This window comes from Beta vulgaris, chromosome 8 (assembly GCF_026745355.1).
Source record: "Beta vulgaris subsp. vulgaris cultivar EL10 chromosome 8, EL10.2, whole genome shotgun sequence".
NCBI lineage: Eukaryota > Viridiplantae > Streptophyta > Magnoliopsida > Caryophyllales > Amaranthaceae > Beta > Beta vulgaris.
Genome location: NC_079209.1, coordinates 36696949 through 36720147, shown reverse-complemented (window position 1 = coordinate 36720147; position 23199 = coordinate 36696949). Strand labels below are relative to the sequence as shown.

Here is a 23199-nt window from a genome sequence, read left to right as displayed (position 1 = left end):
ACTGCAATTATCATGTATCTAATGCTACGTAGTATAGGTGTAAATCTACGTAAAATACACCTAAACACCGATTAAAAAGCGTCGTAGATTAGATAATTTGAATGCATTGATCAAGGATAGTGATGTTGCTTGTAGGAGTAAATTCCGAATGAATAGACACCTTTAGTGTACTTTGTGAGATGGTTAGGGATATTGGTTGATTACGAGGTACTCGAAATATGAGCTTCGAAGAGATAGTAGCTATGTTCTTGTATACATTGGCCAATTGTAAAAAGAAAAATCACTAGGAACGTATTTCCTTAGAAGTGGAGAAAGTGTTAAATTAGTAGACAATTCAATGATTTGTCCAGTAGTTGTGAACCTTTGTAGTATTTGGATTATATGCTGTAATTTTCTAGTATTTTAAAATTTTACGATAATGATTCTAGATAATTAAAAGAAGTCTAAAAAAAGGAAAAGATTAGAATTATTGCATAGTATCACAATTGATTTATTTAAAACAAGACATAAGACAAAAATAAAATAAACTTAATTTCATTCTTGATTCCATAGATATTTTAAACCAAACACTAGGTATGGGGATCATTTTGATTCCAAAACTGAACCAAGCACATGGTATTAGGAATCAAGTTCCAACCCCATACCACCCTTATTTGATTCCTGATTCCAAACCCGTACCAACCTACAAACCAAACGTCCCCTTAGTAGAAATCAGACAATCAATATTTTTTTTGAAGTAAGAGAGCAGTTAGATAGTATTATTACTCAAGCAAAAATTCGAAGCAATTACATCCTCTGTGGCACTAGGAAACTCAAGATTTGCTTCTCAAAAAAATATGGGAGAAAAGAACTACTCCCTCTGTATTTCTTTATCTTTCTCACTTAGAATCTTGACACTATTCACAATTAGAGAGAATCTTTTAAATTTTTCTCAATATATAAAAAAAAAATATAGTCATGTGGGGTCTTGTTTGATTCGTCTCAATGAGTACTTTATTAATATTCAATCATTATAATTTTTACTAATATGTAATGAGAGATATTTAATGTAGAATAAGTGCATTGGCAAACGTGCAAAGTCAAAGTAGGAAAGATAAAAAAATACAGAGGAAATACATCATAAAAACTAGTAAGATAAACAATTTCCCACTTTTTGTCCACTTGTGTGACACTTTATTCTATTGGTTAGTAATATTACTATGATCCATCAATTTTTAGTTAAAATTTAAAAAGACATTCTAATCAACCTATTAGAATAAGCGGCACTCAAATAGTAACACAAAATGTGGGATAGTATAGGTTAGTCATCATATTGCTTAATAAGAACACGTACCATATGAAACATCATCAAAGGGTCATTAAACAAAATTATAATTTGAATGGCTCCGAACCCATATGATTGAATTCCTAGATCCGCCACCGCCTACAAAGGTGGTCTTGTTGTCGCGATTATCTCCACGACTTGGTACAACTGTTCAATTAACTCCAATCTCCCGCACTTTCATTTTTTGGTTGGGTGTTCTATGTCATAAGACAAATAATTTCCTACCTTTTTCCACTTGTGTGACACTTTAGAGGTGAAGACCGTCATTTGCAAATATAGATATGATGTCACGAGTCACGACAAACAATGGATGTCGTGACAGCATATCTATATGGGTCACTTGACACTGATATCTACATGAGTCTCCCAGAAGGACTTGAACTACCTGAATCCTTGAGGTCAAAATCTCGAAAGCTACATTCCATAAAATTGAAAAAATCACTTACGGTTTAAAACAATCTGGAAGGATGTGGTATAACCGTCTTAGTGAATACCTCATGAATCGAGGCTACAAGAAGACCAAATTTGTCCATTGTCTTCATAAACAAACCGAAAATGGTTTGTTATAATTGCGTATATGTTGATGACTTAAATATCATCGGGACACCCGATGAAATTGAAGAAACCTGCTAAATGCATGATGAAGGAATTCGAGATGAAAGATCTTGGAAAGACCAAATTTTGTCTGGTTACAAATTGAACACCTAAAGGATGGAATCCTTGTTCACCAATCCAATTAGCGAGAAAGTGCTAAAAAGGTTTATATGGACAAATCACATCCATTGAGTTCACCTATGTTGTTCGTCGCTTAAAAATTGATGAAGATCCTTTCCCCCTCGTGGAAGAAGGGAGGATATACTCGGTCCCGAAGTACCATACCTAAGTGCCATTGGAGCCTTAATGTACTTAGCCATCAATACTAGACCAGACATTGCATTCTCGGTCAATTTATTAGCTAGATACAGCTCCGAACCTACAAACAGGCACTGGAGTGGAGTGAAACACTTACTCCCTATATACGCGGGACAACGGATATGGGATTATTCTATCCACGAGACGGAAATCCTACCCTTGTAGGATATGCGAGCAGGTTACCTGTCAGATCCAGTCAAGGCAAAATCGCAAAAGGTTATTTTTTAGCTATGGAAATACAACAATCTCTTGGAAATCAACAAAACAGACTCTAACATCTACTTCATCAAATCAAGCTGAATTAATCGCACTTTATGAAGCTGGTAGAGAATGTGTATGGTTGAGATCTTTGACCCATCACATACTCAGGGAAAGTGGTATCAAAGAGACACAAGAAGGTCCAACTATAATCCATGAAGATAATACCACTTGCATTGCACAAATTAAAGAAGGCTATATCAAAGGTGACTGAACAAAGCATATCGATCCTAAATTCTTTTCCACCCACGATTTGGAGAAGGAAGGAACAATTAATGTCACACAAGTTCAATCATGCGACAATTTAGCCGACCTACTCACAAAGGCATTACCAGCAAAGCAATTCCAAGAGCTTGTACACCTAACTGGTCTGCGTCGCCTTCGAGATATACGTTAAATTGAGGGGAAGCGCTATATGAACTGTACTCTTTTTCCTTCATCCAAGTTTTTATCCCATAGGGTTTTTCTTGGCAAGGTTTTAACGAGGCAGAAAAGCATATAGCATATCAAAGCCCAACTGTACTCTTTTCCTTTATATTTGTTTTTATCCCATTAGGGTTTTTCAAATGTAAAGTTTTTAATGAGGCAGTTGTCACCCGTAATATATGTTTTAAGTTCTGTTCAAGGGGGAGTGTTGTAATATTCTATGTAAACAGTGAACGGATAAAAACGGCGCCGTATTTTGTCTTCCATGATTAGACACTTCACTGCAGTTATGCAGTAATATGTATCACCGGGTGAATTATTCACCTAGGACTATATATTACCGCACTTCGCGGGAGAAAGTGAAGAACACAATAACAAGAGCATACTCTCCAATCTTGCTTAAAAATCTCTCTATAATACAACACATACAAACTAGTAAGATAAACAATTTCCCACTTTTTGTCCACTTGTGTGACACCTTATTCTATTGGTTAGTAATATTACTATGATCCACCAATTTTTAGGTAAAATTTAAAAAGACATTCTAATCAACCTATTAGAATAAGTGGCACTCAAATAGTAACACAAAATGTGGGATAGTATAGGTTAGTCATAATATTGCTTAATAAGAACACCTACCATACCGAACATCATCAAAGGGTCATTAAACAAAATTATTTTTGAATGGCTCCACACCCATATGATTGAATTCCTACATCCGCCACTGCCTACAAAGGTGGTCTTATTGTCGCGATTTTCTCCACGACTTGGTACAGCTGTTCAATTAACTTCAATCTCCTGCATTTTCATTTTTTGGTTGGGTGTTCTATGTCATGAGACAAACTCAGCCAAGTCCTTGTATAGAGGTGAAGACCGTCATTTGCAAATATTGAACTTCTCTCACATCACAACTAAATGAGGAATTTACTTATATACTTTGACCTTATCTGGAAAAAAAAACTTGATCATCAATTGAAGAAGATGTTCAAACGCTTGAGAACTAGTTTAATGCCCACATAATCGAGACATTCAACTTTGAAAATATCATAAGCTTTTTAATTTTTGGTTTAACGTTTAGAAAATGATATCAGATTCAAAATCCAAAAATCAAACATTATACTTCAGTATAAATTTTTATTCTACAAGAATTTCAATTGTCAAAAAAGAGGTTAATTCAATTAAAATTAATAAATAAAAAAGCCAAAGAAAAGGATGTCAAATTGGAAATGGATTAAAGGAGGGAAAATTTTCGGCAATTTTTGATTTGTTGCATAAATCAATGATGAAAAAGATCGTCTACAAAAATCATAAACTTCACCAGAGAAGGCTCTGAAAAGAAAGGGAGGGAACGATGTTTTCAGCAGTTGATGAAATAACTTGTGAGATGGAAAGGATGCAAATAAGCTCGTCTTTAGAAACTATGAAAGCCGATTAATTAAAACATGCTATATAACTCCATAAAAACCAGCTCAGCAAATCAAAATAGAGTGATTAGTGGAAGACAAGTCTAGTCTGGATCATTCTTACGAATATTTCCTTGAATGAAAGAGCAAAGGACAGAAGAATAAGGTTTGCACAATTCTGACACCAAAATTTACAAATTTGCATATTTGTAGTATGCTAGTTCACACCAACTAAAGAAAGTGAACAGTGCTCCATTATCCAACATAACCATTCATTTGCGACGGTCCGTACCTTACTCAAACATTGACACTATTTTAATGAGATTAAGGCTCTAACATTTGTCTTAGTACTGGGGTACGATGGATAAGAAAGGGAAACAAAACACAAATAGAAATGCAGAATGACAGGTAAAAGTAGCATGTCTAAATATTGACTAATTTATGATGATTCACATTAGCTGCTCCGGGCAACCAAATCCAACATCAGGATTTTACAGGCAAATGAGGGCAAGGAGATCAACTTATGAGCAACAACTCCTTAACAGAGGAAGCAACCACATCCTCTTAAATAATACATTGGTCGGATGAAATAAAAATGAAAGCCAAAGAGAATCTAGCTATAGAGGTCATCTTCATCAGCTCCACCAGCAGACGCAGCAAAAGTATCTGTACCTGCAGTCCCAGTGGATGTATTGGAGAAACGGAACTCACTGCCAAACCCTCTTGACTGCTGCAAAGTCTGAGCAAAGGCCTGATACTTGCGAATATCAGCATCGCTGACACTTCTGCGGGCATATTTCATAGATTCTTCAAAATGTGCAGCCTTGATTTCAGCAACCTCATCCTCCACATCCTCCTCCATGGCCTCAGGGTTATCTCTTCCCCTTCTCTCTCTTTCAATATCCTGTTTACATTAAAAAAAAGAACTTTATGTTGTTTCTTTTGTTTTCTTAAATAAAGGTGATTGTCTAAAGAACAGAAAGTTATGTACTTTTTAATAAAATAAATAAAATCAAACTCCCTAATCCAAAAACTCAGATCGCTTTGTTAGAAGTTGAACTCACTTCCTCCGTAACTACATCTCCCTCCATTCCGTCTCTACTAAAACTCTTGTGAATAATCACAACCCAGTCAAGAAGCTTGAGAATCAACTCATCAATTCACCACACAAAATTCCTACTCCCACCAATGACGAAAAGACTACTACAAATTTAAATGTGATCAAATGCTTAAAAAGCACTAACAGATTAACAGTGGAAACATAAGCAAAGTGCTACTTTGAAAACAGGAAAACGGGAGATGAACCGTTAATATCCCTTCTGCCAAAGTAAAATACTTGCCTTCTCAATGTTTTCTCTGATGGCATATTTGCAAGCCCGCTGACATATTTCAGTGATATCTGCACCACTAAATCCCTGAGTGTACTTTGCAAGTGCTCTGATATCAACATCTTTGGCAATAGGTGATTTCCTCAAGGCAGCCTTAAATATGGAATAACGGGAATCCTCATCTGGAAGAGGAATATAAATGAGTTGATCAAGACGCCCTGGTCTCAGAAGAGCTGAATCAATAATATCAGGTCTATTTGTGGCTCCAATTATGAAAACAGTCTTTTTGGCAGACATGCCATCCATTTCTGTCAAAAGTTGGTTCAAAACCCTGTCAGCAGCGCCACCTGCATCGCCAACACTGCCTCCCCTCTGCATAAGACACCCACAGACCACACTTGCAATCAGCCAAATTAATGAAACTAAAACAAATCACTCAAACGTAGATGGCAAGTGCCATAAATAACATTAATAGAAGGTATGTTTGAGACATCATGATAGACCAATGGTAAACTCAACTAGTTACAGAAGCAGAATAATTGGGAATTCGGGATTTAGATTGGTAACTTACAATAAAGAAAAACATATTGCAATTCAAACAATGACAAACCAAGTGCCCCAAAAACTAACAGCACATATAGATAGCGTACAGAAATGTGGAAAAATTAAAGCTGAGTTTGAATCAAATTATAATTTAGGACATTTAGAGCTTGTGTTAATTTGTTTCACGCTGTGACATCAATATGCTTTCAGACTTTTCCCTCTTTGAATGACATTTTCTATTCATTCAAAACTCAACAGACATGCCAACCTAAGCTTTCAGCATATTTATTCAAACCACTTTAAGGCCACGGATAAAAAACTTAATGATTATTAGCCTAGACGCAACACCAAGACACAAGATGATATCAATGAGCATGGAAAAATACTAAGATGAATTCAGCCAAATAGGTATGAGTCTACACCTGAGTTGCAATTGAATCAAGCTCATCAAAGAATAGAACACATGGAGCTGACTGGCGGGCCTTGTCAAAAATCTCTCGAACATTAGCCTCACTCTCACCAAACCACATTGTTAGCAATTCAGGACCTTTCACACTAATGAAGTTAGCCTGACACTCATTGGCAATAGCCTTCGCCAGCAAAGTCTTTCCACATCCAGGAGGTCCATAAAATAGAACTCCCTTAGAAGGAGACATCCCAAATTTTTCGAATTTCTCAGGATGCTCCACAGGATATTGAACAGTCTGCAATAGAAAAAGAGGAAGTGTTCAGTTCACAGTGTAGAGCAGAAAGGCGGGGACAATTACAGGGAAATGGTAGCACCTCTTGAAGTTCCCTTTTGACATTTTCAAGGCCACCAATGTCCTCCCAAGAGACATTCGGAACTTCAACAACCTGACATACCAAACAGTCATAATCAACAATAAGATATGCACATCAATTTCATACAAAAATAAAAGATTGCATATGTCCTAAACACTATCTTAAATTCACATTTCATATATGTATGAAGATTACAAATAAATACTAAAAATTCACATGACAGCAGTATGAGTCCTTCATATCATTAACAGAATAGGAACTTAATATTAAAACCGTAACATGAACTAACCGTTTCACGCAGAGCAGATGGATTGCTCTGTCCAAGAGCAGTCTGGAAGTGTTCATTTGAAACAGCCATGGAGTTAAGGATCTCAGCATCAATAGTCTCATCTTCCAGATCAATTACATCCATCTTCTCTCTGATACATTGAAGTGCAGCTTCAGTACATAAGGCAGCTAGATCAGCACCAACATAACCATGTGTGTCCTTGGATATTCTTTCCAAATCAACCTGTTTGATGAAAAGAAACTCGATTAAACAAAATATCAAAGCAGTGAATATCATCGATCAATTTCCTAAAAGGAGGAAAGAGAGGTCCATACATCATCAGAAAGCTTCATGTTTTTTGTGTGAATGCGTAGAATCTCAAGTCTCCCTACTTCATCTGGAACACCAATATCTATTTCTCTGTCAAATCGACCAAACCTTCTTAGTGCAGGGTCAATGCTGTTTGGACGATTAGTAGCACCCATAACAATAACATGTGCTCGTGATTTAAGCCCATCCATAAGAGTCAATAGCTGGGAAACAATACGCCTCTCCACCTCTCCATTGGTTTTCTCTCGCTTGGGAGCAATTGAATCAATTTCATCAATAAAAATGATGGATGGCGCGTTCTTCTCAGCTTCCTCGAAAGCTTTCCTAAGATTGCTTTCACTTTCCCCCGCCAATTTTGACATGATCTCTGGCCCATTGATACAAAAGAAGAATGCACCAGTTTCATTTGCCACAGCTCGTGCTATCAAAGTCTTTCCTGACCCAGGAGGTCCATAAAGCAAAATTCCCTTAGGTGGCTTCACACCAATAGATTTAAACAACTGTGGGTGTCTTAACGGAAGTTCTACCAGCTCCCTAATCTGGGCCATCTGTTTCCTCACACCACCAACATCATCATAACCAACCTCATCTAATCGATTCTCATCTTCTCGTTTAACTGGCTCACCCTCACAATAAATTTCAGTATCCGGGGCAACCACACAATATTCAGGAGGATCAGTCTCAATAACCTTAAATTCGACACTTCTCATCCCCCCTCTCACAAGAAAAAGGTCTCCTTTCCTCAGTGGCCGGTACGCTTCAAGAAAATATGCTGAAAAGCCCACAAAAAAACCAGCAATTAAACACGCTGGAAATGATTACATATTATCAAAGCAAGTCCGATCTATAATTAAAAGCGGCTACATCAAAGATTTTCAACTTGCCATTATGTGATAAGGATTCTATCAAATGCATTTGATAAAATAAAACACATATCAGTTGTAGCCACGAACAGTTATGTACTTGTGTTACTGACTTACTGCATCATCAATTATCATCCATTACCAAAGCTTGTTCTATGAATCATTACTGTGAAAGCCGATTCTCCAAGTTCTTTAGCACTTAATATTTCAGAATTTTCAATTATTAGCTCATAAGCTGATGTTTTAGAGTACAAATAAAAGAGAGCAAGATTTTGGTCATTGTACCATTCAATGTCTTCACAAAATCTGTAATTACTCCAACATCCCAAACAATGAGAAGCAAGAAATAAAAAGGGAGGTTGCAAATTTTAATTATGTTTGGTGAGGATTAGTTTTTAATAGGAGAAAGGAACCAACACAAATACAACAACTATTAACTCTTATAGGGCATTGGGAGTTTTAAGAAAATTATGTCCAGATCTCTTGAAACCAGGGAAAAAAAACGCGCCCGCGGTCGCGTTCGCGGGAACGGTCGCGTTGTCGCGGGAACGGCTTGTAACGGCGAAATAGAACGTTTCGCGGCCGACGCGGCGTGAATTTTTGTAAAAAATTCACATTAATATGTTTTAACCTTATTTGCATTGCATTTTTTAAGTTTATGAAGCATTATTAGAACATAATATAATCAAATCTAATAGAATATCATGTTTCCTCAACTATATAATTAAATCATAAAAAAAAATTTGGCCAATGTTTGAAAAGAACGGATGTAACGGGGATAAAATCGTTCTAACGCGGCGAGTTCGCGTTACGGAACGGATAACGCGCCGAGAAGTACGTGAATTTTATTATGGCGTTCCGTAACGGGATTTCGCGGAACGGCAAATCCAAAATCCGTTATAGAACGGCCGTTCTGTAACGGAACGGGAGAGTTTTAATTCCATGCTTGAAACTCAATGATGAAGTGGACAATCTCCAATTTAGCAATTCACGCTTCAATGACTGGAAAGTGTGACATAGCACTAACATTAAGTTGCTTGCTCAATCCACCACTGTAGCACTGTTACCTTAAAACTACTACAACCGTCATTATCAGAACATATATAGATCCATACAATGATACAATTGTTTAACTGATGTGCTAGCTCCAATATACTCCCTTTGTCCAAAAATACTCGCATAGTTACTTTCACAAAGTCTCCCAAAACAATCAGCTGATTCCTTGTGTGACATTCTCTCTTCCCACTTTCACCAAATAGGCTAATAAGTTAGGTGATAGGCAAAGTCTTTCGTTTCTCTCTATCCACTTTTTCTGACTTTTTCTTTCTACTTCCCTCACTTTATCCCAACATTTCCCCTTATTTTTTATCTACAACTTCCAAAATTAATCGAACACTTAGAGGAAATATTAATAACCGTGCCAAAAGCAACTCTACGGAACAAAGTTATAATCTAAGAACAGTCCGCCATACAGCCTCACACATTAGTGTCCTATTATTCATCAAACCATGCTGGATCAAAATGATGCTCTAAACCACCTGTAGACTCAAGGGGTTACATATTAAAGGAAAACAAGTTAAGCTCATACGTCATCAAGCTAGCACCATTCATTGGAAAAGAATGTACAAACACTCCCTTAAAGACTCATAAGGAGAGCAGACTAGTCAACGAACACTCAAACAATATCCCGTTATCTTCCCTACAATGGTATTTTGGAAAAAAAAAATCAATCTAAAAGAACAGAGGAAATGTCCAATACCGGTACTAGAACAGCTATATACTTCCTTCGTTCTTTTTTGATTGCAAGGCTTTCCTTATACGGAAGTTCATATTAAGTACTATGGTGATATCTTCTCTGTATCCTTCTCCTATCACATGGGTCCCACTTTTTATGTATCTCTATCTCTCTTCCTCGCATCACTTTCTTAGATTATGTTCCAAGGGGTGATGTTGCAACAATAATAGAGCAGGAGGAAGTATAAAGGAATATTGACCTATATAGTAGGAAACGAATTTCATGTTCTAGTAAAAGCTCCTTAACTCAGAATTCCAGTTATAACAAGTTCACACTTAAGCAACCTATCTTCAATCAAAACTGCAAAATCTTCCAAAAAAATCATCATGAGTATGTAAGATCAACAGAAACGGTATTCCAAATAAAAACTTAAATATGACTGTCGTCCTTGTCAAAAGCCCACGTACCCACCATCTCAGGTACGGTTTGGGTATGAATCCACCCCGTACCTGTACCGTACCCGACTCGAACCCGGTACCGGATACAGCACTCAACTGGCATACCCGTGCTTGATAGCTCCCTGCAACTTCAAATTTTTATGTATACAACAAAGCAACAAGGCCTATTCAACATAAATCAGTCCTTAGTGACAGCTTAATTTAAGTAATGGTGCAAGTATTATGCTGCTTCCGTAAAGGAAGATGATGCAAGTATAATAAAACGAAGGAAGTATAATAGAAGTTCTACAATTAGTCAGAGACAGGTATACAGCAGCAACTAAGCTCAACTAGCTGAACACAAAAGGCCTAAAGCAATTCAATCGCATCACAAGTCAGCTCTCATCTGTCACATACAATTTGAAACACATGTCACAAGTGTAAAGTTGAAATAGAAATGCCAACCAGTGAACCGCTCACTTATATAAACCTCTTCTCTCCATCACATCCTTTCCATGACACACCTAACCACCAGAGCTTTACCTGGAACAACTCGACCTTCCCCATTTGCTTAACATTATCATTTAATCACAAGTTAAAAAATATATAAACTTTACTAAAATCTTAGAAAGTACTAACATAAGGCGGGGCTGCAAATACAGAGTCTTGTATAGTTGGAATAAAAAAGTTTCATATATACCTAAAGTGCAGAAATTTACACAAAGATCTTGACAACATGTTAAGATAATGTCTTGCATATCCAGCTTACTCAGTAATATAGCAAAATTCAGTGCAATATAAAATGAATACTCACGTTTAAGGTATGCATCAAACAGATTTCCAGTGACACCCTCAATGGTATCATCAATAGGAAGAATATGGACACGTTTCCCATATTTCACATCAGGACATTGGTGGACAGAGACCACGTCACCAAGACGAACCCTTAAATTAGATCTCACAACCTTGTTCATCCTAATCTTTGGTTCTTCACAAGTCTCGTCAGCAAGGGCAATGCAGATTGTGTCTTTCCTTTTCTTTCCCTAGAAATTTTTCCCCACAAAAACCACAACAATCAGACTTCAATATATACAGTTGCATTAGTAAGTCAAAATAGCAAGTCTAAAACAATTTTAGCTCTCCTAGCATGATTACAGGAAAAGAAAATTGAACACTTAGTGAACCCAACATCCAACTTAGATGAATGACCTGCAGAATACTGAAACCATATGTGCCACATAAAGAACGATTGGAAGGTCAAAAAACATCATTTTTCCCTCTAATAAACTGTAAAAAGAGACAATTAAAAAGCTTACACTTTTACACAATCAAACAAGATCACTTATCCATACTTTTCAGCTGAACATGATCATAACATCTATTAAGATTTTTTCATCAATTTGTAATGGTGCTTGGAAATTCCAAACATGTATCGCCAAAACAAACTCAGGGGGGATTTGGTTGTCATGGGATAAAGGGAATGGAATCAAGAAAGGGCTAGTAAGGGAAAGGAAAGGAAAACCCTTAGATGTTAATTGGTGTTTGGTTGATACAAGGTCATTTCTCTTTCTTCCTCCTCCTACCTTTCTTCCACCATAGCACCACCCGTTTTTCTCTCCCTTGTAGTGCCCCCGCCACCCCCTACCCACCCCAGTAGCACTGCGTGCCACAGACCGTCCCCCACCCTTCCTGACTCATTGTAGCCCCTCCCCCTTCCAACTCGCCGTCGCCCCTCCCCCTCCCCTTCCCATCGCGTCCCGCACTCCTCCCTCTCTCCTTCCCGACTCGTTTGGTTGCCGCTTCCTCTCGCTCCCCTTCCCTGCATCACCTCCTCCCCCTCCGCTACTTGCTGCCGTCACTGACGAGGCAGTCCTTTGCAGAGCATCACTTCTCCCATTTTTTCTAGGGTTTGTGGTGAACGGTGGTGGATGGAGAGGTGGTTTTTGGGTGAACGATGGTTTGGAGGCGACGAGGTGTTATGCGGTGGTCGTTGGGTGGTCATGTGGTGGTGGTTGGGCGTTCAGATGGTGATGGTTGGGTGGTTTGGTGGTGATTGGTTGGGTGATCAAGGAAATGTTCAATGTGAGTCAAAGAAAGGGTAAGTGAAACCTTAGGGGGGGTGGGGGTAAGAGAGTAGAGGACTTTGGGGGTAAGCCGGTAAGAAGAGGGTAAAAGGTTTCATTAAATGAAGTAAACAAACAACAAGTAAGGGAATCAAGTAATGATTCCCTTACCCTTTCCATAATACACCTAACCAAACACTCCCATTACATAAGCTGTCACCAACCAAGTCTCCATTTACTCAAAAAAAAACTCAATATGATTCCTCAACCTAATATTCCCCTATCTCAAAGAAAGGGTCTAATCTGCACGCCATAAATAGCTTCTGGACACAATATCCCCAAGGTCAACTACACAAACTTCCTTGATTATGTCAACCACAAGTCTCCCTACATGAGTATGTGAATCTTACTTTCCTTTTCCTTATTTTAAATGGTTTATAGCAAAATCTTCCACTTCACATGAGAACAATCAAACTCTTAAGTAAAGAGCAAAAACATCTCAGACTTACCAGCAGCCAAAATCACATATACTTATGTAGACCTAAAAATCTCTCAATGGTACCCTGATTGATCATATGATATCAGAGATCCCGCTGCCATTAGCAAAACGGGATAAATCCTTACATAAAATCTCTATCCAAAACAACTTGAAAACACACAATTTTCAAGAACCCAAACAAATTGGAAACAACAAGCAGATAACACAACACATCGATTATAAAATTATACCTTGACTAAAACAGTATCACCACGAAAGAGCTGAAGTTTTTCCATGGTGTCAGGATGCATAGAAACAACTGAATTGTCATCATTAACGGCTTCATCGACAACCAATCGATTTGGAGACTTCTTGCGCTCAAGAATTGCAGTACTGTAATCTCTTTTTGAGCCCTTACTGTCAAAATTTGACAAGAAAAAACATAAATATTGAGTAAAGGCGATTCAAAATCGAATCAAAATATTGGATCACAAATAATTGGTAAAAATTAATTGGTTAAGTTAAGCGTGACATCAAATAGAAATTCGAGATCTTTGATGAAGAAAAACTTACTCGGATGATTCAGCATTATCAGCCATATTTGGTTGTTGAAGGTTGGTGCAGCAGAGTTTAGCAGAGGGAGAAGCGTGCAGAAGAAGAGCGGAGAGAGAATGGTCTACTTGAAAGAAGAAAGGAAGAATTGAGGTCAGATCTGTGCTTTTTATCTCTATTATATATCAAAAAAAAAACTTTTGAAGAATTTGTTTTGCAGGAATTTTTTCATTGAATAATATTAAAATGGGTATTAATTCCTCACATTCGTCAAAGAATAAATTAAATTATATAGGTACCGTCTACGTAGAACAGCTCACGAGAAAAAAAAAATTCGTTTTCGTCAAAATAAACCGCTAGTCAAAGTAGCGGTTCACTTTAAAATTAACCGCTACTCAAAGTAGCGGTTAAGTAGAGTAAACCACTACCTGAAGTCCCGTTGTGGGCAGCAAATGCAGCCCCGGTATTAGGACTGTGAAAAACTGACCCAACCCGTTTACCAAACCCGAACCCGACTTGAAATAAGCGGGTTTGAGTTGAGATTTTTAACCCATTTGAGTAAATGGGTTGATAAGATTTACCCATTTAATCAAATGTGTTAGGTTAAGGTTGAGATTTTCAACCCGAAATTAACCTGCTTTGACCTGTTTAACTCATTAAAATACAAATTTCCTAACAAGTTGTGTTAAAGTTGGTGAAAATTTCAAAAATACTAATTGTAGAACACAAAAATTCAAAAGAAAATCTAATCGTGCATACTTTTATGTGAAGTTATTGTTGAAAATTAATAAATTTTAATAAAAATTTAGTAGTAATAAATATGTAAATGAGTTAAACAGGTTATATGGATAACTCGTCCAATAAACAGATCGGGTCAAGGTTGAGTTTTGCAACTCGTTTAATAAACAGGTTAGGTTTGGTTGGGACATGTTCAACCCGTTTATTATTAACCCGAACACGACCCAACCTGATCTGTTAATCAGCCCTACCCGGTGTATATGAAACGCTACTCGAAGTAGCAGTTTAGATGCACACAAGCCCCAGCCAGTGTTGCTTTCCTATAACTGGCCAAAATGCCAGAAACATTTCAAAATAAGCTCTGTAACCTGCAATTCCAGCACTAAATCTCTCCAATCATCCAACAACATCAAGTTTATCCACATATCAATCACCAAACACCAAGTTCATGCAAATTTAGATTTAACCAAAAAAAATTTTAATGATGAAGAAAGATTAAGAAAATGATATATCAATCACAAACATAGTCTAAAATGTAACATAGCGTTAGCTAACTAACTATACAAATAATAAATGAAAGTGTTAAGCCTCCCTCTTCTTCTTTTGTGTAGGTCTAAATGAACTAGGTGTGGACTCATTAGACTCCGCAATGGCATCAAGGGAAGACGGAGTCGTGGCAAAATGTCATTGATATGTCCTCTGACAGAGTGGAGGCAAAAGCAAAGGTATCGTAGTAGATGTATGGGTGGTGGCCATAGAAGATATAGAAGTTGATGTATATGCAGCATAAATAGGCACGCCCTGTAAGATGTGGCCATGTCTAGCCCGACCAACAACGTTAATACACGAGCCCCTCATAGTCTACAATGTGTGCGCATACAGACTCAACAACCTCCAATGTAGTACTGCACATATGAGCAACATCAGATAAATTATGTGCCTGCATAGAATAAAAAATATACATTAAGTAGTTTCAAAAATAAATAAAAGTATAAATACAAATCATGTGACTTACCAGTACTATATCTGCAGATGTAGGCTGATAATGTGTAGAAGGAGGTCGCCTCAATGGATCCGTCATGTGCAACCTCGTGATGCAACGATACTATATCATATACTCCTCTATGACATGAGTACGACTGCTAAACGGAGTACCCTGAACAATACGTCTCTCGCGCTCACCTCACTGCGCTATGTAAGGTCGATGTCTGAGCGAATAATTCTTGTTCGTCGACCTCCGATCTATGCCATGAAGGAATTTGCTCGTATCACAAGGTGCTGGAATCATTTGCTTGAATCCAAACTGGCACATAACTCAATCAGGAAAATGAAACTCCACAATGTCGAAACAAATAAGTGGAGCCAATGTGCGCCATACATGTAGATCAGCTCGACATATAGCAGGTAACAACGTGAGTCTCGCCTCCGTATACGGCTGCCAAGTCATCTACAAAGAAAGAAGGTTGCAAAAATATTAGGCATGTGAGAGAGATCTACTAATGTATATAAGTTAGGCATGTGAGACCATATCTACCTGCTCATTTGTCTGATGGTCAAGTGCATCCCTGTAGTAAGAAAGCTCACTTGCTAAGTGGGACCTGGTGAGGTGTACCCAAAGCCAACTGAAAAGATATATACATTATTATCCTTTTAGAAAATGACATTAAATAAATAACGGTAACAAATGTGAGACAGTGCATATTACTTGACAGCTAAGGGGTCAACCCCCGGAACATGCTGGGAGCCTAAAACAGGAACACGGTCGTCAGACTATGGAGGTGGATCCCCCACCCTCGAAATCTCAGGCCTGTCGATGTGTATGCGCTCCATGCACAAAGCTGTAACAACAACACATATCCACCTAACTCCCTCGCACCCCTCTTTGATGCCTAACGTAGCTGTCGATACAAGTATGCAAGGGTCGCACTACCCCAACTATATGTCCCCGCTACGTCCAGATCAACCAAGATCGGAAGATAAATTACCTGGACTGTATCTCCACTCTTGTCAGCAAAAAGAATGGACCCCATAAAGACAAGAATGTAAGCTCGTGTGAATCTCTAAGCCGTCTCCTCGTCAGCATTGTTTGGCAACAAGAAAAACTTAAGCTGAAGCCATGTCAACCTTAAAGACGAACCCTGGAGAACTTTGGGCTTGTTCTCCGGAGTGGTGGGCCAAATCCATAACAACTCGTGCACGACTGTAGCCCAATTACCCTCACCTGAACTAGTAATAGGTAGCCCGTGCACTCTAAGTCCAAGGATAACAACGACATCTTCTAAAGTAATCGCCTCCCCGACAGTCAAATGAAAGGTATGTGTCTCCTGCCTCCATCGCTCCACTACGTTAGAATTGGTCGATCGATCTCCAAACATCCCCTTCCAAATGATGGATGCTGAGCAAAATCAGCACGCTCAACATACCGAAGAATCCTATCGTGAACCTCCCAGTCAAGAATGAGACTATGATGATGCAACCAACACGATAATATTGTGTCCGTTATTCCCCTCAAGGCATTCTCACTCCAATGCTTGTCCTAGAGGGTGAGAACGTTGCGATCAGTGGGACCGGGAAAGATGAATTGTGCCATCAGACCTAAGAACAAAAAAATTATAAGTTAGTAACACAATGGAAAAAACAAAGCGACTATGATAATAACAATACATTATGTCTTAGTGAATATGATAATATAAATTCATGTTTGTAATGGAAACAAATTTACCCAGATGTTCCTTCATCGTTCTTATTAGGGCATCTTTGCTTGTTATGTCCCGGAACCTGATAAATAATATAGCAGTATTTGTCGGGCCTAACTACTGCATCCATTTCATTTTTCATTCGAGTGGACCTCGGACGTCCAACTCCACGCTCTATCCCCTTATCAGCTATAATTCGCGGACCATAATATGGAGAACAATTGTACATATCAGGCATAGGCTTGAAATATGACATATAAGTAGATCGATAATCGATAGTCATAAAAGAACCGTCCATAAAACCACTATATGACAAGCTTATGTTTTGGCGTGAACGTGAACGAGTATAGACGTTAAATGGCATAAGCTACCTAGAAAAGAGAAAACAATGGGGTGACCTCCATTTATTATTTATGTAAAGTATAATGATGAGACACAATCATATAAGTTGAGCTAAGAACACAACTTAGAAAATGTAAACAACTTTATTTAAATCATTCAATCATAACATCATTGTTCAACATAGCAGCTACTGGTTGTATAAACCTTATTACACATATTAAAATAAAATAAAAGAAAACCTAAAGGTCATCATCATCTCCCATAGGCTCTTCTTCCTCCATAGGCTATTCATCCTCCATATCAGACTGAGGGTGGGTAAGGGTAGGGCTTCTATCGGCCTCTCCTCCATCAGAACTAGAGCCATTTAAATTGAGATTGTAATGGTATTCTTCGATAGCATCAATCATAACCCTTCGTAGATACTCAATAGTCAGAAACCACGATCCTTTATGCGTGTACCTCTCAAAGTTAGGTGTCTCATTAACATAAACATCACTGTATTTTCTTTTGATTGCTCTTAATGGTCCTCGCTCAGGTAGGGTTGTCAACAAAACATAAGCTTTCTTTTCAGGAGTGCAAAAGTCAAAATCTCCATATAAATCATTGAAATGGTAGCTTTCAATAGCCAAGTCCAAACGATGGACATAATCACAAGTATCCTCTCATATCTCATGCGAATCAAGTAAGGTGAAGCAGAGCGAGTGCCACTGAGTTTCCTCGCTGTCCTTTTTCTTGCGGTTTGGTGAAGTCTTGCCATCTAAAACATAAAGATCATATATTAAGTACTTCAAATTAGTACTTCAAAACATTAATAAAATAATCTCTTTTCGTACCCACTCTCATAACTTAGTTCATTTAGTCCTAATTTGATTTATTTAATTTACTTAACCTATTTAGTTCATTTAACCCAACTTTCCCTAATTAATCTTAAACCTAAGCTCTTGATACCACTTTGTAACACCCTCCAAATTTAAATAAGTATAATATCAAATAAATATAGTTTTCAAGAAAATCATTTATTAAAACTTGAAGGATATTACCGCCCATTCACTCTCTAGAGTAAACGAAAGGCTAACAAAGAAAAATAAATTAACCCAACTATTTTAAAATAAGAATACTATTACAACCAACGTTTAGATAAAAACTAAAATAAATAAATCCAAGATAGAATAACTAAATAATATCGTCTAGGTGAATTATCTAAGCCTCCTCACACGAGATCTCATCACCAAATTCAACTTGCAAAATAATAGAAAGAATACAACAAGAGAGACAACTCCAAAAATCAGAAAAACTGAGTAATTCGACTCCATCCCATAAAATAATAATTTTAAAATCAAATTTTTATTTTAGAAAAAAATGAAATAAATAAAGTGATCGAACAATTTCAATATTAATGTTTGGGTTTTCAAACGTTTGTATTACTAACTCCAGACACAAGTCACATAATCATAACATTTAATCACGTAATTAAAAACAACAATTTTAAATTAAGAGAGGGAAATGTGAACGCCAGTAGGCCAGGACTAATCCCTATATCTGCCTACTTCAACAAGAGATCGTCACCCCAATATAACTATGGCCAATATCATAAAGTCCCTAGTATGCACACCCCTTCTACTTGGATCACAACAAATAGAAGGAATACAACAGTTTTGTATCGTATTGTAATCCCGCATAATTTTAAAGGATTTTATAAATATATTTAAGTATTTATATATTTATATTTAAACACAAATTAGTTTTGAAATGATTTGACTATTTAAAAAGGTTGACTATTTTAAAAGTCAAATGAAATTATTTTCATGACTTAATAAAGTTGAAAATATTTTAATTAAGCATGTTTTGATAAAAGTTTTAAATACTAATTTATATCGAAAAAGAAGTCTAATGGAATTGAGGAACCTAAAAATCCAAAAAGGATAAAAGGAAAAAGAGTCATGTTGATGATTAAAGTCCCAAGTTATTTATCTAGTTCATCATCAAATTTCGTTAAACCTTATCTCTTTTTTCTAAGCCCAAAAAGGAAGCTCTTTATAAATATCTTAATACCAATTATTTATTCCACACAAAGATTTATTTTTCTCTCTCCTCTCACTAAATCTCACGCCACTTTCTATTCTTTCTCTCCTCATGGTTTTCTTTCTCTCCCTTCACTCGTTTTTTCTCTCACCCGAATCTGATTGGCCAGATTTCTCATAGTTCCGTTTATTTTTAGCCAAAATTTCCTTCTTGAAAGTTGTAGATCTCGAAAAGTTATTGAATTTAGGCTCAAGAATAACTCAATTCCGATTTTTATTCTATTAGTTATGGCCTCTGCAAGTTTCACAATTCTGTTGCCATATTTCACTCGCAATTTCGGTATTTCACTCTTTTTCTCCCTTTTTCTTTTCTTCTTCCTCAAGTTTCCATTAAAGACTATATTTTTTATGTTTTCTATTATTATTAATCATGTTTATTAGTTTTAATTACTGTTTTTAATAAGTAATTTATGTGAGAAGACCATATCAAAATCAATTCCAGAGATAGAAGGCTAGAGTATTAGTTGGATAATCTAGGAGTGCGGTCATAAAAAAAAAAAGATGAGAGAGAAAGCTAGAAAGAGAAAGAGAAAAAAAACCTTTTGCAACCCCTCAACTTTCCCCTTTTTTGTCGAAGAAACCCTAGAAAAATTCCGATACTTTTGTCTCAAATTTCTTGCTTCCCTATCTAAATCCTCTCTTAGTTTGTTTTCAATTATCCTTCTTCTACTGGAAAATCCATCTAGTAGGTGGATTAATGCGTGTCAGAGTGAGTTAATCCATTTCTCTATCCTTTTGGCAGTTTATTGGTTCTTCCTTAATCATTTCGAGCTATTAATAGCTTCGATTTATAGGGCTAGTAGTCCTTTATGGCTATAATTGTTGCTTTCCAGCTTTGAGAGGGTGGTTAAAGTCACTGTTAAAGTGTCCTTTTGCCCAAATTATAAGTTTCCTTGCTCTAATCTCCCGATAATTTTAGGGTTTGCTGTTCAGTTTGGGGTTTCTTATCTCTCTTTCTCTCTCCCTTAATTAAATGCTTGGCAGAGTGTTAGAGTGAGTTGTGAGTGCTTTTGCCTCTCTGGAGTGGTGTCTTTCGATTTTCTCTCGCGTGCTGTGCGGTGGCTTGGCTGTTTTTTAGGGCTTCTTCAGTCAGGAGCATTTATTGTGATGGAAAGTCTCAATTCTCTCTCTTTGGAGATGGATTCTGGTATCAACTTCTTATTCATAATTTTTTTCTATAAAAGGACGGGAAAGGTAAGGTTTTTTGGCATCCTTCTCTTCATTCCCTTCCTTCTTTCTGTTGTTATTTATTTCTTTTGTCTTCTGGCTCTTAATATGTCCTCTTTCTCCTATAAAAATGCTATTCTTTCTACTCCTCCCTCCTTGGTTGGAAATACTTATGTCTTGGGTTCTGAAGAGTCTGCTACCCTTTGTGAGGGTGTTGTGCCTGTTGTTGCTGACCCTTTGGCTGACCTGTGTCATGACCCTCCGTCTATGGCAGCCGCTGATGAGGTGGCTGTCTTAGATGATTTAGACCAAGTTAAAAATGACATTGCTGAGTTAACAAGGTCTTGTCTGGTGGGTAAGGTGTTAGGTGCCCCTATTGAGTTTCGAACTATTATGTCTAAAACTAAGGCTGACTGGAAATTTTGAAAGGTGATGTGGATTATTTGGAGATGGGGAATCATTGGATTCTCATGCGTTTTGTTAATCCTTCTGATTTGTCTTTGGTTTGGTCTGAACGTCCTTGGCACGTTCAAGGTGACCTGTTTGTTATCCAATCTTGGCGTCCTGGTTTTGACCCTTATTTGGAGGAAATTCAGTGGGTGGACCTGTGGATTCGTATCCCCAGGTTCCCTACTGAGCTCCTAAATTTTGAGTCTGTGGCGAATCTTCTTGCTGGTAATAATGTTGGTACGCTTATTAAACTTGATCCTAGATCTCTTTTGCGTCATAAGATTAGATTTGCCCGTGCTTGTATTCGGGTTGACATTCGAGAGCCTCTGCTAGAGTTTGCTGAAATTAAAAAAGCTGGGGGGAAAGTATGTGGGTATAATATCTGGTATGAGGACTTCTCATCTGGGTGTTCTTTCTGTGGTTATGAGGATCATGACATTGATCTATGTCCCTTGTTGAGTGCTCCTCCTAAAGATGTTAAAATCTATCTTCTTAAGAGTCCTAAACAGAAAACCCTTGCTGAGTTACTCTCTCAGGCCTCTAGGCAAGCTCAGGCTTGTACCATGGCTCAACAAGCTCATGTGGTACAGGCAAAGCCTAAGCCTATGGTGCGTAATTCTGCTGCCTCCTTCTCTAAACCTAAAATGGCTTCTAAAAGTGGTGTTTTGGGAAATAAGTCCCATGTTGTTAATAAAGCTTCTGTGCTGGTATTTCTTTTAGGGAGCCTCTGAAAACTGGCTCTCATGTTCTCCCTTCTCGTGCTCCTGTCTATGGCAAAGGTAAAGGTAAGGCAGTTTTATTGGCAGCTTCCCCAGGTTATTGCACTGATAGTAGCTCTGATGATGAGACTGATGTTAATTTGAAGCCTCTGGTGCATTCCTCTGCTTGTAAGAAGAACCAGGTGGGTGAGCTTTGATAAGTGTGTTTCAAACGTACTTTATGGACTCATTTTAGCTCATTTTGATCCTCTTTCTCCCATTTCTTCCCTCTTTATTCTCCCTTTCCCCTTCTATTTTATTCACTTGATCATACTTGATCATAGTGATATTTTGCTAGATTTTTAGTCATTTTTGACCGAATTTCTAGTACATTTGCTTTCACCTTGTTTTACCATGTTCTTGATATAGGTGAAACTACTAAGATGGTTACGATTTGTAAAGTTGGAAAAGGTAGCAATGAAAACAAAGCACACATTGATAAATGGTGCGCTTGCACCATTCCCCATGTCCGCTCGCACAAAGGAGCACATTGCACAATGAAATCTTGAACGGAGAACTTCAAATGGACATAACTTTCAAACCACAAATCGGATGAAGGTAATTTCAGTTGGAGGTGAAAGCTCGTTTCGATATCTTTCCAACGACTGGTCATAAGCTTGATTTGGATATAAAACGAAGAAGTTATGCTCGTTTTAAGTTGAACTGTCCAGTCTGAGGCAGAAGGGTGAGGTGCGCCCGCACCTGATTTTGGTGCGCCCGCACCTCTGATTGGTGCGCCCGCACCTCATCTTGGTGCGCCCGCACCAGTCGTTTCCGGAAAATGAAGCTCGTGGCTTCATTAAACGAGTTTTTATTTTATTTCGAAGACTTACGCTTTCATTCTAGTTTTCAGAGAATATTTTAGGGTTTTATATTAGAGAGAAAAACACTTTAGTTTCCATTGATATTGAGATTAGTGATCATAGTTTGTGATTCGATTGACATTCAAGGTACTTTTCATTCAATTCAATTCAAAGTTTTAGTTTTTATTTCATTCTTTCCGTCTTTGTTCTTGTTTTGATTATTCTAGATCTTTATTCTCTTAGTCCCTTAATTGCGATTTACATTAGTTTAATCATTACTTAATCATGTTTAGCTTAGATTAGTCATAGATTCTTTGTTTAATTGCTTTAACTCCATGATTAGTGAGTAGTTTCATAATCTAGGGTTAGGGTGAAAGTATGAATTAGGGTTTTAAATATGATGTTGATGTGATTGGATGTATGGAGAAGGTTATGCATTGATCTTGGTGTTTTGAGACCTT

At 37.4% G+C, this 23199-nt stretch overlaps 1 protein-coding gene across 2 annotated transcripts; it reads right to left on the bottom strand.

Moving 5' to 3' along the window:
- Positions 1–4725: 4725 nt before the first annotated feature.
- On the bottom strand, positions 4726–13884 carry LOC104901384 (cell division cycle protein 48 homolog). 2 transcript variants are annotated; one of them, XM_010688950.4, is made up of 9 exons: positions 13725–13884; positions 13403–13568; positions 11425–11653; positions 7581–8347; positions 7267–7488; positions 6978–7049; positions 6617–6898; positions 5664–6023; positions 4726–5227 (listed from the first exon to the last, which is right to left on the bottom strand). In XM_010688950.4, exons 1-9 carry the CDS (start codon positions 13748–13750, stop codon positions 4937–4939), a joined length of 2415 nt encoding a protein of 804 aa, XP_010687252.1. In that variant the 5' UTR covers positions 13751–13884; the 3' UTR covers positions 4726–4936. The 2 variants fall into 2 exon arrangements, with proteins under 2 accessions (XP_010687252.1, XP_048490167.1); XM_048634210.2 differs by lacking the exons at positions 11425–11653; positions 13403–13568; positions 13725–13884 and adding an exon at positions 10433–10472.
- Between the last annotated feature and the right edge of the window lie 9315 nt (positions 13885–23199).

Coding starts and splice junctions, on each gene's coding strand:
- LOC104901384 (XM_010688950.4), bottom strand. CDS start 13,750: ATGGCTGATAATGCTGAATCATCCGA. Junction 13,569..13,724: donor GATAATGCTGAATCATCCGA/GTAAGTTTTTCT, acceptor AAATTTTGACAG/TAAGGGCTCAAAAAGAGATT. Junction 6,024..6,616: donor TTGATTCAATTGCAACTCAG/GTGTAGACTCAT, acceptor TGTCTTATGCAG/AGGGGAGGCAGTGTTGGCGA.